The sequence below is a fragment of the Aplidium turbinatum genome, chromosome 18, assembly GCF_918807975.1.
Source record: "Aplidium turbinatum chromosome 18, kaAplTurb1.1, whole genome shotgun sequence".
Classification (NCBI taxonomy): Eukaryota; Metazoa; Chordata; class Ascidiacea; order Aplousobranchia; family Polyclinidae; genus Aplidium; species Aplidium turbinatum.
Window position 1 is genome coordinate 6,197,783 of NC_137489.1, and position 14,192 is coordinate 6,211,974.

Consider the following 14,192-nt stretch of genomic DNA (forward strand, 5'->3'; position numbering starts at 1 on the left):
CGTGGCAATGAAAAGAAGCCAATCATCAACAACTACAATAAGCTGTTGTACACATTTGTCAAGCACAATCCAATATTTTTATATCTGTGGTGATCTCGCTATAGCAGCCATACTTCTCATGGTGGTGCTTTTGTATGTTCCACATGTCTATGACCACTCTTGCAAAAACAACAAACAAGCTGCAGCGTAGAAGCCAAGTCATAAATAATTGCCCCAGTCAGCAAATGTAAAATTTTTAGCATTAGTTTAATATCTAATTACGTTGGATTAATATAAAACAAGATTGATTTTCTGGCTGAGGTATTTTCTGCACAAGCAACAAACTTACCGTCGCTGAACGGGATTCTAACTGAGTCGTTTTCATCTTTCTTGTTTCCTTCATTTTTATCGTTGTCCTCTTTTTTCGGGTCATTGTCAGACGGGTAGTCCGGCACAGGTGGAGATACCAGGTCGGGCTCTAAAACAAAATGAGGAAATCAATCTTACGATTTCAACTTTTCAAAAATCGAAGGTTTAAAGTTATTTCGTTTTTTTCAAGTGCATGCATATCTTTTCTGGTGATAAAAATTTCGATGCGGCATCACCATACTATGCCGCTATTTTTCACCGACATTGTACCGACAAAGTTCCTTATCATCTTCGTTATTGTTCTACGTAATTTTCACATCGTTTGCTACAAAGTCTAAATATTGCCTCAAGGAATTCAAAACCAGGATCGTACATTTAGCCAAAGAAAAAAAATGATGATGAACTCGTCGGAAGGCGGCCACCCATTTTACACTTTAAACAAGGTTTGAATGCGCAGAGATGAACCAATACTAAGCAGCTTAACTTGAAGTATTTATTTTTATCACGGCAGCGAACAAGGTAGAATCCTGTACTTAATACATCAGTGATTGATGGCATTATATTAATTTTCAAACAACTTTACTTGATGAGGAAACCTCAGCAGCAGAAATCTCAGACTTATTGAAAAACTTTTATGACGTAACGTGACGTATGCTAAGAACATTTGTAGAAAGATATCCTTTCCTTAGTTGCAAAATACATCAAGAGTGGTTTAAAATACGTGATATTTAATACTTGACACGCACTGTGCTTCTCTTACTCAGGTAAAAGTCTATCATTTGTATCAGCAATAAATTTGAAAATAACTTGAGTGTTTATACTGTACTTACAATTCTAATAATTTTTTATTTACCTTGCTTAATATCGGTAACTTCAAAGAAAACGAGTTTCTGCCATTTTAAAATAGAGTCTTTGACAAGTTTTTAACTAAAACTGTTTTTTAATATTTGCAAGCATCAAACATCAAGTGATGGTAAATGAACCAGATTTGACACAAAGTCTTCACATTCACTGGTTTTCATACATGACGTTCAGTTAATCCGCATTTCCTTCGGTCATTCGTCACATTCCGTCACAAAAACAGTGTCACACTGAATCATTAATGTCTAATTCACCAGCATAACTCTGTTTTATCATCCTCAAAGTTAATTAAGACCACATAGCTTTTGTGCCACTGTAATCTTTAAAAAAATCATGGCAATTGGTATCGCATCGTTTTAAACGATAAGGCCATAATACAGGGAAGATGATATTCAATTAAGGAATTACCCTAAAAACACAAAAGACAAGATTACGTATCACAGAGGTGATTTTCAATTTTGTTTGCTTAAGGTCTGGGCATGCGTCTGAGTTGCTACATGTTGTCCGGCTGAACCTTTAGGGGAGAAGATGGGCTCGGAATTGGATAAACAAGTTTCAATTACAAATATCTCAGCAAAGGTGACTTCAACAATCAATGAAGTGTGAAAAAAGTCGTCACTGCAGCGCTGATTCATAGGAACGAATAGAATGTAACTTATTTTCAACCCAAGACCTGATACCAGGCGATAACGGACCCAAATTAGTATTCTCGTACATTTCGTCGCAAGTTGACCATTACAAAGAACATTCTGCCTCCTATCTAACACACAAACAGCATTTCGCACAAATGAATAATCAAATGAAGTTACGATTGACGACCGAGTAGACCTTTCATAAAATAAATAAAAAATATAAACATTACGACTCTGCTATGTTCCATACAAGGAATGGCGCAAACAGGTAAAAAAGTGCAATGGTAACAGAACAACAATTCATCTGTAAAAGCCATGATTTCACGTCACCTGACCTCGAAGGGCCCTCTGAAGCTAGTTTAAATCAACAAGGTGTTACCGTTTAACTTTTGAATCATCGTTTCGCGTCTAATAATATTTCACAGCTCATCAATCAAATTCAGAATGGCAATTCCACAAACGTTGCGCAACGGCCATACGCAGACAACAAACCAACCGTTTTTTACATTGATTCAACGTCTGCAGACGTGTTGGTTTACTGTCTGGGTATTGGTTTCACACAGGTTCACAATCAGTGGGAGAATGAAGGCATACGACGTCTAGTAACATTTAAACGACGTAAGATATTGTTTTTATTGCAATAAATAGGATAAGTGAATAGATAAGCTAATCAGTGATTTTCTCTTGTTATTGTTTTTTTAATACTAAATTAACGTAGACACAAGTTCCACGTCAAACCAGCCCTCAGTGATGAGATTAATTTACCAAACTAGATGGGCTAACTCCTCCATGTATCGCCTATTGTTTGAGAAAATATTTTTGAGTTGAACTCATATCATCTCTACGCCATGTTTTTGTGAGAATCAATGAAAATCTTACTTCGTTTTCGTCGAAAGATTTTCTGCGTCATGTTTTCCAAGGATTTTGAAAAAATACAAATTTACCTACCCGAATCGATTTGGTTCGGTTCAAGAATGGAAACAGTCCGGTATCGACTATCACATCAAAGATGCAATTTCCTTATATTTGAAGCCGTAAAAGTACATTTTACAAAATATGTCAAGCAATTTCATGCTGCACACAGAAGATATCATTTGCTTAAAATAATCAAAAGCAACAAAATTTCAAAGTACTGTCGAAACGAACGTAACTGATTCTATTAATTTGATATCTTCAATCGCTTGATTGAACCTTAGTTGATAGATCTTGTATAACTTACAACATCGAGACCGGAACAGAGGTTAAGATACCAGCGTCTACTTTGTAGCTAACAATTTCGAAAAGTTTTTAAAATACCACACTGATGATCGTTTTAACAAAAACCATAAGAATCTTTTTTAAAACAAGCTTAGTTGTAATATTGTTTCAGAAGAGTTTGAACTTATAAAAAAAAAATAGAATAACAAATTTGGAGACAATGCTTCATTTTGACACTTGACAACGCGTGATTCTACTCTAGCGTGCTGGTATTTATGACATCACAACTGGGGCCAAGTATGTCGCCATTAAACTACCTAAGCCTAAGGCATTTAATAGGGAGTTAATATTTTGTTATTTTTAACATCTCACAGCATGCATTTAACAACAAAAACATTACCGACTACGTATCTCAAAAGATAAAAACAATAGCTTCAGACAGAAAATCCGATTATGCAAAAGGCAGACAAATATTATTGTAGTTTTGAAAATGCACTCACAGCAGCTCGCGACAAGTTTTATTTTAAATTACTTTCAAATCACGGACTGGCTCCAGCCCTAGTTATCTTGAAGATATCACAGCCATAAAAAGCATGGTTAGCAAATTACAGGTGAATAATAAGGTCTAGTTCTTGTTCCTAGTAGATATACATCAAAGACAACAAAACGGTTAGGGTAGAGAGCCGAGCAAAACATACACAATGATGTAAAATTCATATTTGTTTTATGATTATATGAATATAAGGAACAGTCCACGCACAGCAATGCAACAGAGTCGACATGATCTAAGCTGCTCATGGCTAATCAGATTGAATTGTTGAAATCGAGCGCACTTAAGCGTTTCTCTATGTTAGTGCATTGGATGTTATTATGTAGACTAACCTTAGTGTGTACTATTATGGAATCTGATTGGCAAATAAAGTTATTTCTCTTTTAACAACTGAATTTTCAGTCCAAAAATTGTTGAATGGTCACGTCACAACCCCGCGCTCAGTGATGCAACTCAAGTCACCTGCGTTACGCTTCATTGGTTTTCATCGGACCGTGACCTTGCATCTTCGGTAAAAATTTACGCTGAAATTGTCAAGGTCGTACGATAGGAAAAATTTTGTATCAAATATCCGGATAAATGTATGTTGACGGTCATTAGGCTTGTGTGGCAAACATTATGAGTTCGCGACAAGCAATACGGCAAAATATTAGTTTCTGCGTTAGTCGAATAAAATGTAACGTAAAATTAATGCATAATTTTTTTTTCTGGGAAAACTTTAGGGTTAATCTCTTCACCTAGCAAATTAACGCTTTCAGTTGCCAAAACAGTCTATGTAACTTTTTGTGGGAAAAAAATTGGAAAAGAGTTAGTCATGTGCTGAGAGAACCAAAAACGCTTTGCAAATTTTCTAAAGGAAACCGAACAGCCAAGCTTCAACCATAGACTGCTTGTGCCTCAACACAACCAAACATATGCTATGCAATATGCATGGTTGAAAAAGATACATCACACTCCCCAGGTGACAAAGTTAATTTTCCCTTTACTTCAACTGCACCAAAGTTGAAGTTTTGCAAAGAGAGATAAAACTTTTTACTTGGAAGGAGTGTGAACTTCAGGAAAATATGAAAAAGGCAAATACAATTGGTGTAATAACCAAAAAACGAAATTTTATGTTACTTTTCGTCGTATTAGTTTTCGCCAACTTATTTGTATAGCTTTCAATGTGATTTGACCAAACATTGGCATTGATTCTGGCCATCTGAGATCTCTCATTTGGCTCATCAACAGTTAACTTTCAAACAAATCTTGAACTTATTTTGCTTAATTTTTAAATTGATTTACGATTTCGTGTCGTATAGCTTTGAAATCGGTGTTGTTCTTTTTGTGCGTCATATGACGGATTAATTATGGTACTCATAAAAGCGATTACAAGAGGCGGTATTATAAATAAATGAAGATATTGTTGCCCAAGGCAAGTACAAAAACATAGTTTTTTCTTAAGTCCAAACTTTAAAATCGCTGGGCTATTTGTGTAAATAGAGCGTTAACCTTACCGTCCGTGTTTACAGCGGTTGCTCAAGCAAAGAAAACACAGTGGGTATCTGTAGAACCAGGGCCGCTGAGAGGACAATTTGGGCCCGGTACCAACGAGACCTGTGAGCCCCAAATTAAGACACTTTTAAGAAAACACACTAAGCAAAGGCCTATACCGAAAGAACATGCGGTAGTTTCTTAGTTTTCTGGTCCCTTGAAAAGGTTACGGCCCAGGTCCAAAACTACCCCCTGAACCTCTTGTCAATGGTACAGTGTAAATAAAACAACTTCTGTTCAAGGATGCATATCATTAAAAAATACTGCCAACAGAAGGCTTGTGTTTCTTGGATGATAAAGCCAAGAATTGGTTGCTCTCTAGTAGTGCCTCAGTGAAGACCGAGCAATGATCGGCATCACGGGCTGGTGAAAGAATAGAACCACGATCGTAAGACTCAAATGAATAACAACTGGCAAGTTACTGTAAAATTTCACAACCTCGTTTAAAACACGGGCAAACATGTCAAACTGTATTGCTGAATATTCATAAGGAAACAGCTACAAGGAATAACCTTTAATGCAGAACAGTGAACATCTATCAAACAAAAGCTGTCATATTTATGTCGGTGCAACATGTGCCTGCGTTGAAGCAATGTAAAATATCAATTCTGTTGGTTAAGTCTTAAACTTCAGCTAATTCAACCTTGCAAAAATTGTAGAGGCAAAAGTGAGATCATGTTACCACTAACTCTAAATTTACCGTTTTTCAGCAAACATAAGCCAAAATCACACAAGCATGAATCCCATGTGCAGGATATTGAAGTGGATTGTTAACATGAAACCTCCACCAAACCCGACCTCTAAGGGTGCGCTTAGAAATTTTGTTTGCTGTTAAACGTTTAGTGTACAAGCCCACTTCATTATTTTGACAAAAATGCAACAAAAATTTTAAATTTTGAAGAAAGTTTGAGACGGAAGCTTTTGCATAGTGCAGTTTACGCATGAATAGAGAACAATCTCTGTTGTGCTATTATTGATCTCATATTTCGGGTGTAGCCTCAAGCAAGCTGGTGGCAAATCACATTTTTCGATGCTGGCCTTTCTTAAGTTTCATAACTCTCGGTCATTCGTAACCGTCATTGTCACGTGACGACAGAAGTTTCAAAACAAGGCCAATGCACAGTTGCACACGTAGTGCAAATAAGACTAAAAATTCGTTTTTCTCAAGCCAGTTATAAGGATGAAGAATGCTTTGCAGTTTCGTTTTCACGACATTTTCATTTTTGATACATGATGAGTATCAAGATAGACCATAGAGTAACCTACTTCTAACAATTGGTTTTAAGTGGCCAACATAAAATTACTGCACTCTTAATGTTTTTTGATATTTTGCAATGTTAAAGGAATGACAGAAAACTTTTGAAATTGTGCTAACAAACAAATGATCAATAATTTATAGCAAAGCAATTTCTTTTCCGAGATTGCGTTTGCATCAGAATGCCTGAGGACAGCAATCTCTTGTGGCAAAGTTAGAAGAAAAGTCACTATCATGTCATCATGTAGGATGATTGACATCGATGTTTACGAGTTTATTGTGAAAACTCTTCGTTGTCGAATTTAAGCATTTATTTCCATTGATCTAACGTCATGTGACGTGCTTTGTTATCAAGACATTCCCAGAAATTGTCAGTTGTTATAGACGACAGCTTTTGTAAAACCGTAGGTGTCAAAGTAAGCATAGCTTTTTTGTCATAGTGCATAACCTATACTTAAAGTGGTTCATTATATCTTACGGATATAAGTACCTACTGGCAGTGTCATAGGATAAGATGAGGTTGATTGGTAATACGAAGTATTATTATAATTGGATGAGCTGTTGGGCTCAACCATTTTTGTCTATTCTACTGTAGTAATTGATGCTAAATAAAAATAAATTCACTAATTTTGCTACTACTTAAACATTTCAAGCCCCTAAAACAAAAGTTCAGACAACACTGCATTAAAGCTAATGGGGGAAAAATGAAAAGCATTCGCTTTTCCTGAAGTCTTGGAAGACAAATTGACAAAAAAATTGAAAATTTGCGGTTGATTGATAGCTAATGAGTAACATCTATTCAGGTGCAACAGGTCCAGCACAAATTATGTTGTCAATAACTTTGTCAACTCTTTCTGAAGCACCAATTTTACACACAGTAAAAAGCAACCAAACCGTGCTGTACAGGTGCCAGTTTCCAATAACGACATGGACTTAAAAAAAGGCCCGTCAGCCAGCTGCTGACCATTCAAGCCAACAGGCGTTTACAAGGAGAGAACAAGGGCACACAAAATATTTGCAGTGCTTTTTGCCAGATCTGGTGCAGTGGGTTGAAACAATGCAAACGAAACAAACGAAGACGAGTTTTTGGACCCAGTCAGGGTTCTCTCAGCGCAATTATCTCATTTATCAAGGAATTGCTGTAGATTAAAGCGCAAACAAACCCACTAAACTATCATCTACATTGAATGACGAACGAATTTATAGTTTTCTTCAGTAATATGACTTCAAATTCATAATTTAGTCATTTACGGCTTGCAGCAAGCGTGTGTGTTAGGTTGCTGTAGTTTTGACATCAGATGTTAAAAAGATGTAAAACGGAAACTTTATGCCCGGAAAGTGATCAACCTACTTGCTTGGGTAATTAGAAAATTGGGTTTAAACAACGTTATATAAAAGAGACTGCAGATTTACAAGTGACTGCAATATTTAATTTTTTCAAAAATCGTTGTTGATCACGTACCATTGTTTCCTTTACAATATCATTTATCAGAGTATCTTTAGTTGCATTTTCGTGGAAAGTCTTTTCATCTAAAGCTAGATGTCAAATATTAGCTGAGGAAACTCGACTTTACGTGAAATAAAACGATACATCAAACGAAGGTAAACAAACTAATAATCTGGATTTTTACCGTGGCAGATCGTGACTACTCGACAAAGATTCTCAAAATGTGAGCCTCCTACTCATGGTCTCCACCCGGACAACAAAACTCGTCATTTTTACATTGATTAAAGGTCTGCAGACGTTGAATCAATGTAAAAATGACAATTTTTTGCTGTCTGGATAATTTGAGATAAAACTATGCACAGTTGGAAAAAGGCGGGTTGCAATAGCATTGCATTACGATGGGAGGTAAGCTCGTACTTGTTACACTGGAGACAAGTTGTTACAAAAATACACTGAATTCAAAATAAGAAGAAAAGCGCATTAAAATGTTCGTAGCAAATTTACTCATATTAGGATGAATTTTATTTACGTCAACCATAAAGGAAACAATGAACGCACAATCACTTTTTTCTATCGAAGTGTTTGTAGGCTAAAAGGAAAGTTTTGTCTGAAAGAATGGAGACCGCGAATAATGCATCTAGGCGGAAACATTGACAAACTGATGAAATTTCACTCTTAAAAAAAGACTTCGCACACAATCTTCAAAAACGTTTCGAAATTGAGTAGCCTTCACCATAGTGGTATGCTAATATACCAAGTTTCATAAAACCACCGTTTTCGTCATGCGATGGCAGTTTGAAAAAAAGTTAGACATTTAAAACTTCCAAACACTTTCACAAAGCTGTCTACCAAAATATTTCTTTTAAGATGTAGGGAAGCTGTCATTTAGTAAATATTAAAGTTTTCTTCGAGGGAAGCATGCGCCAGAGAGCAAACAAATTCAATCGTGTTTACCCAGCTAGAGAAATCCTTTTTTATAACTAATTTAATCGTCTGTAGACGTTAAATCAACGTGAAAACGACGTTTTTTGTTGGATAGGGGCCAACTGATTTTCAAAATGAGTGAATTGTGTAAGTTATTGCCATTTCTGCGATGAAATTAGGGACACATGTACCCCACACCCACACTAATCTACCTAAATGTCCACGCAATAAACTGTACCCATATGCCTGATATAAAAATGCCCAAAGTCATTTTGCCAAAATAAATGTTCTTAGCGTCTTTACAAGTATTCAATAGAACATAATTAAACCACCCTGAAGAGTTGCGCTAAAGGAAAAAGGAAAATAAAAAGCAAGTGTAGCGCCACCTCAGGCTCAGAGTTCCTTGCCATAGAATTTAATTTGCACTTTCAGCATCGCTTCCGCTGCTTTCACCTTTTGTGCAGCAGTAATCCCATAGCCTAAGGTGAATACTAAGCTTGAAGCGAAGCGAAAAACGTGGAGAAATGCCTGGTTATTTCTGGGTTGTAAATACAAAGTCAAATAACCTAAATCCGTTCAGGGCAAGCTTTACTGTACATTTCTAAATAGTTTAGCGTTGCAAAACACAATCAAAAATATTTGAAATTTAAAAATGATGTTTGTGAAAATTGTTTTATTTTCAATGCGTCGTGTACAACATGCGCGGACGTTTTGGTGACAATAAATTAAATTGTTCAGCTTACTTTCTGCGACGTGGATTTTCATTTCAAGCTTCATGTTGAATCTTGTGCAGACACCGCCCTTCTCGATATTCATACCGGATTTCGTACCATCGGACGTTGCTGCAAAACAAAAACATATATGACGATAAAACACACAAGCTGTACTTTGTTTGATTTCAATATGGAACTGAGTGAACGTCTCGCCCACAGACTGATCGCTTTGTCAGTGATAGAAAAAAAATGTGAGTTTTACAAGGGAAAAAGAAACTTTCTTTAGGAATGGTCAAAGAGTATTTTTTTCTATTCAATCCATTTCGTTTTGATTTGATCGAAATTCAGTAAAAGAATATATATAAAAAATCTTTCCGAAGAACATAACAACCTTCATTTGGACTGTTATTTTCATCAGTAAGTGGGTGCAAAGACTACAGCCCAAACCTGTCGCATTGAAATGGTTCGTTGACCATCGAAAGGCGGTTGGCCACTGTTTCAGAGTGTCACATTGTTCTCACGGTCCCCTTACCCATCAGCCATATCTCTCTTGCAATGAAGAAGGCCAACCCATTCGAAGACTTTAGAGTTTGCTAGTTTTTAAAGAGTTTGGGTGTCTTGCTTTTAGATTTTGTACGCTAGTTTTAAATAGAGCAACAGTTTTAAATGAAGCATTTACATTAACCATCAAATGATAGACGTCGCTTTTATGGCAAAAGAACATGGATAATTTATCATGAAAACCAACAAAGCAAATTGAACAGTGAACCATCACGGTGGAGACAATACAACTAAAGTTCGAGAGTTCAGCACATTTCAAAAAAGATTTGGTTTCAGCAAAGGTGCTTGAATGTGCTAATTTATAGCCCGCCAGCTTGATCGATTGGCCAAGGACAATCAACTGGTCTAGTTTTCGCTATCTCACGACCGAAAAAAGTGAAGAAATGTAAAAATGAACTGTGTTGAACGACCCACTAAATGAAGACTGAAGACGTACAATCAAAAGAAACTTACGAATTCTCGACTTCTTTCAGCCGTGACAACTGATGGCCATTGAAGGTAATGTGCAAAAACGTGTTGAGGTGCAGTGTTTCGACAATCACTCTTTTCACAGAATGAAACGCGGTTTCAAATTATTCCCGTTCTGTCCAAGACAGCAAAATCCGTCATTTTTATATTGATACAACAACTGCAGACGTTGAATCAATGCAAAATTTAGAACTTTACTGTCTGGGCAGAGTTTTTCAATGCAATTATTTTCAAGTCTTGAACTTTCTGTTGGTAGGCTACGTACTACAATATTTTATGGTAAGGAGGCTTTTAGTCAGTCGAAGATGTTTTGAAAACAAAGAATGTTCACAGCTAGTTCAAGGTTAGCTGATTACTTGGGCTAACATTCAGAAAAACATAAATTACTCTTGTAGACATAAAAGTACTTTTTGAATCTCGTAGAAATATCAATTTAAAAAGATACTAAATCAACCAAAACATTCCTACAGTGACTTTGTACAGGCTGATAAGTCTTCTATGCAATGAGTTGTGTTGGACTTACAAACTCAGCTATCTTGACTGACGTTCAGTTTATTGAGATCTGTCGCCTGCGGTCGAAAATACAGTGATGCGATTTTCTTTGAAATTGCTATTGCCACCTGGCAAGATTGAAGTACTGTAGCACTTGAATTGCAGCATGTTAAGGCTTTTCACACACTTCATGTTAGTCAACATGCCAAATATGTCTCTTTCACTGCAAGTATTCGCTTAAAAATGTTAAGCTGGTGGTTTTGATCACACGAGTCAAAATCTTGCGAGTGTGATCTAAAACCCTCTATCAAATAGTTGAATGATATAACAGGTCGTCATGGCTGATTTAAAACTAATCCATACAGTGAAAAAATATGCAAGCTCAGAAACTCTTTTAAACATTGTTTTTAAGATGTTTGTTTTTACAAGTGGTTGTCAGTGACAGGCAGCCAATGGCAGAGTGGGAGCTCGAGAACACAGATGGTCAGAAAAACTTTGCAAGAGGCGAACTTTGCGTGATGTTCTGTCAATGTGTGTTATTACAGTTGCATACTACAGAAGCAGGCTACTGGAAAATAATCACCAGAAAACTGTTCAAACGTTACGAGAGGCATAATATTTTCTCGTTCTATGTTGAAAATATGTCCCTGGGGCAGCCAACGACAAAAGTAACCTGACTCCCAAAAGTGATGCGATGGCGTGTTTGCCAAACAAGAACTGTTTGCCTTGAACCTAATTTAACTGACTATTAATCTTCACAGCTTTTTTCATCAAGACCACAGGCGTTAAGCCGGTCTGTAAAGTGATGTAAATTTCTCACTGAACCTAAATGGTGATTTTCTAATGATGATGTATGAGGATTTCATTCACGCGTAATGGATCATCTTTGTCTGAATGGAGGGAGGCACGACATTGTCCAGTCAAAGGACTTCTTTGTCATGTTGATTTTTGCGTAGAACTGATGTCATGGATGTCTGTTGACGTCAAATAGATATTGTTTTAAAGCTAAGTAAAAGTTTTATTGTACGAGCAGCGTAATTAATAATACATAGAATACGTATCAACGAAGAAAAGGGACTAAGGGGAAATTAGTAACGCACTTGTATTTGCTGCCACCCTTGAGTAATCGGCTTATCCGGGTTCAGTTACCCACCCTGTAGTTACTGTACTTGTTGATAACATATGTCGGTCTATTATTTGTTCACTCGCTGGAAACAGATGGCTGCTATTTGAGAGAACAAAACTCGTACTTTGAAGTCATGAAATCATTTGTGGTGTTGCTGGTGAATATCATTTGCGTGTGAAGGTTCGTAACACAATTGCTGAGTCATGGAGTAGGCCTACTAGCATACTTTTTTTTATGCTTTTCTGAAGAAAAAATTTGGAAATCAAAGCAAAGATTTTAAAGTTCCACATCACTAAAGTTTAACAAAAATATTGTAACGATAAAAGTTGCAATCACCCGTAAGCAAAGTGTAACCAAGGGGTTGACAGTACTGGAGGAAATCGTGCAATTTTTGATAAATCTGCGATCCACAGAAGAGATAATACAGAGATAATAATTCGATGTCGTAAGCAAGTAATAAGACAACCTTAATCAACAATTTTGTATGACGATGCCCGTCAGATACATAAACCGTGTGCTGAAAACGCGATGCAACAGAAGATAGACAAAAGCTTATTTGTTACCCAACAAAGACATTCCTTCCGTTTGCTAAGGCCACCTACAGCAGCCTACAAAAGTGGTGTTCTGCAAGGAGCAATAACAAAGACAAGCAATACTCAAAGCCAACTAAACTGAGATGAGGCAAGATAATGTGGCAGACAAACTGGTTGGCGCACCCTAAACATATCATGCATCAATTTAACGCTTTCATATCTGATTACAACGGTGTTTGGAAGTATGAAGCATCAGGCTGAAACGGAAAAACCGCAAATAAGTTTGCAAGCTCAGTGTTCAGTAAAAGATTGTTAGATGCTGCACAAATGTCACGCGACCTGTTTGAACTGCAAAGTAGTTGATATATGGCAATACAGCGTACTAAAATGCATCAATACGAGACAGACCTTTTTTGGACGATTTTGCATCTTTTAGACCAGTTTAAAAAACAGTTTGTCACGGAGAAAATTTCAAGGTTTACTCAATACGGCTTCATTTGGCTATAAATTTTCTGAAATTTCTTTGGATACGTTGCACTTAACATACCACAAGTTATCGGTGATTTTAATCAAGACATTATCGCTGTACTATTATAATGTTGTTGTTTGCTTGTTTGTGTGTCATGTTGGATGATAACTATTCCATAACAGATGACCTTCAACAAATTATGGGTTTTTCAAAATAAACATAACACTGATCCTATTTGTGCATTAAAAGCATCTAGTTGACGAAATAGCGATACGCTCGGTGACCTTCCAATGGCAATGGCTCGATAGCTGACACTAGCAAGGGTTTTATACTTTTCTAGTTGTCAATTGCTTTTTGCAAAAATTATGAGAAAAATTTGGCTTTCTGAGGGCATAATAGGGTTAAGGAGCAGCATTAAGTGCATTTTGGCGTTTTTCCATGTATATCAATTTTAGCATCGATGAACCACTTAGACTGACATGTCGTTGTTTTTTGTAAACACACAAACACTCACTACATTTATACAAGGATAAAAATCGCATATTTTTTGCTTTTTTTAAAACAATTTGTCAATGAGTTTTAACAAAACTTTTAAGCCAAACTAGTGTTATAGTTTCATCTTTAAATATTTTCCCGATTCCAACCAGACTCATGTTTAGCTAAAACTTAACAAGGAAAATATTTGATGCTAATGAAACTTCTCTGAAGTTCTTTGGAGTTGGAATGGAGTTCTTTTACATGAAAAAAAACTCTAGTCTATCAGAGAACTGCTTTTCATCAACAGGTGTCGTTTGACTCGACCAGGGACATACTGTATCAAGCTTGTTCATTTGTTTAACTTCTCTGAATTTGACACCTAATGAACTGTCAGTGACGTCATGAATTTTAAAGCGACGTTCTGTGTGAGTCACGATGCTCGTGGAATGTTGCGTTTCAGTTTTTAACTGTTTTAGAAACAGATTTCGTAACGTTGGATAAGTTGAAAAAAATTTAAAAACTAAAACGGAGTTTTATGTTATTTTAAAATGGCCGTTACTCTCGTTAAAAAGCTAACTTTTCCTTCGGTCATTCTGATGTAGCTCG

At 36.4% G+C, this 14,192-nt stretch overlaps 1 protein-coding gene across 1 annotated transcript in view; it reads right to left on the reverse strand.

The window, feature by feature from the left end:
* The window catches only part of LOC145787459 (uncharacterized), a 34,876-nt gene that overhangs the window by 3,426 nt on the left and 17,258 nt on the right, over positions 1–14,192 (reverse strand). Inside the window, exons 3-4 of the mRNA XM_082599207.1 lie at positions 9,491–9,589; positions 329–457 (exon numbers count right to left, since the gene is read on the reverse strand). Of these exons, the coding sequence (XP_082455333.1) occupies positions 329–457; positions 9,491–9,589 (228 nt within the window). The remainder of the gene's footprint in view (positions 1–328; positions 458–9,490; positions 9,590–14,192) is intronic.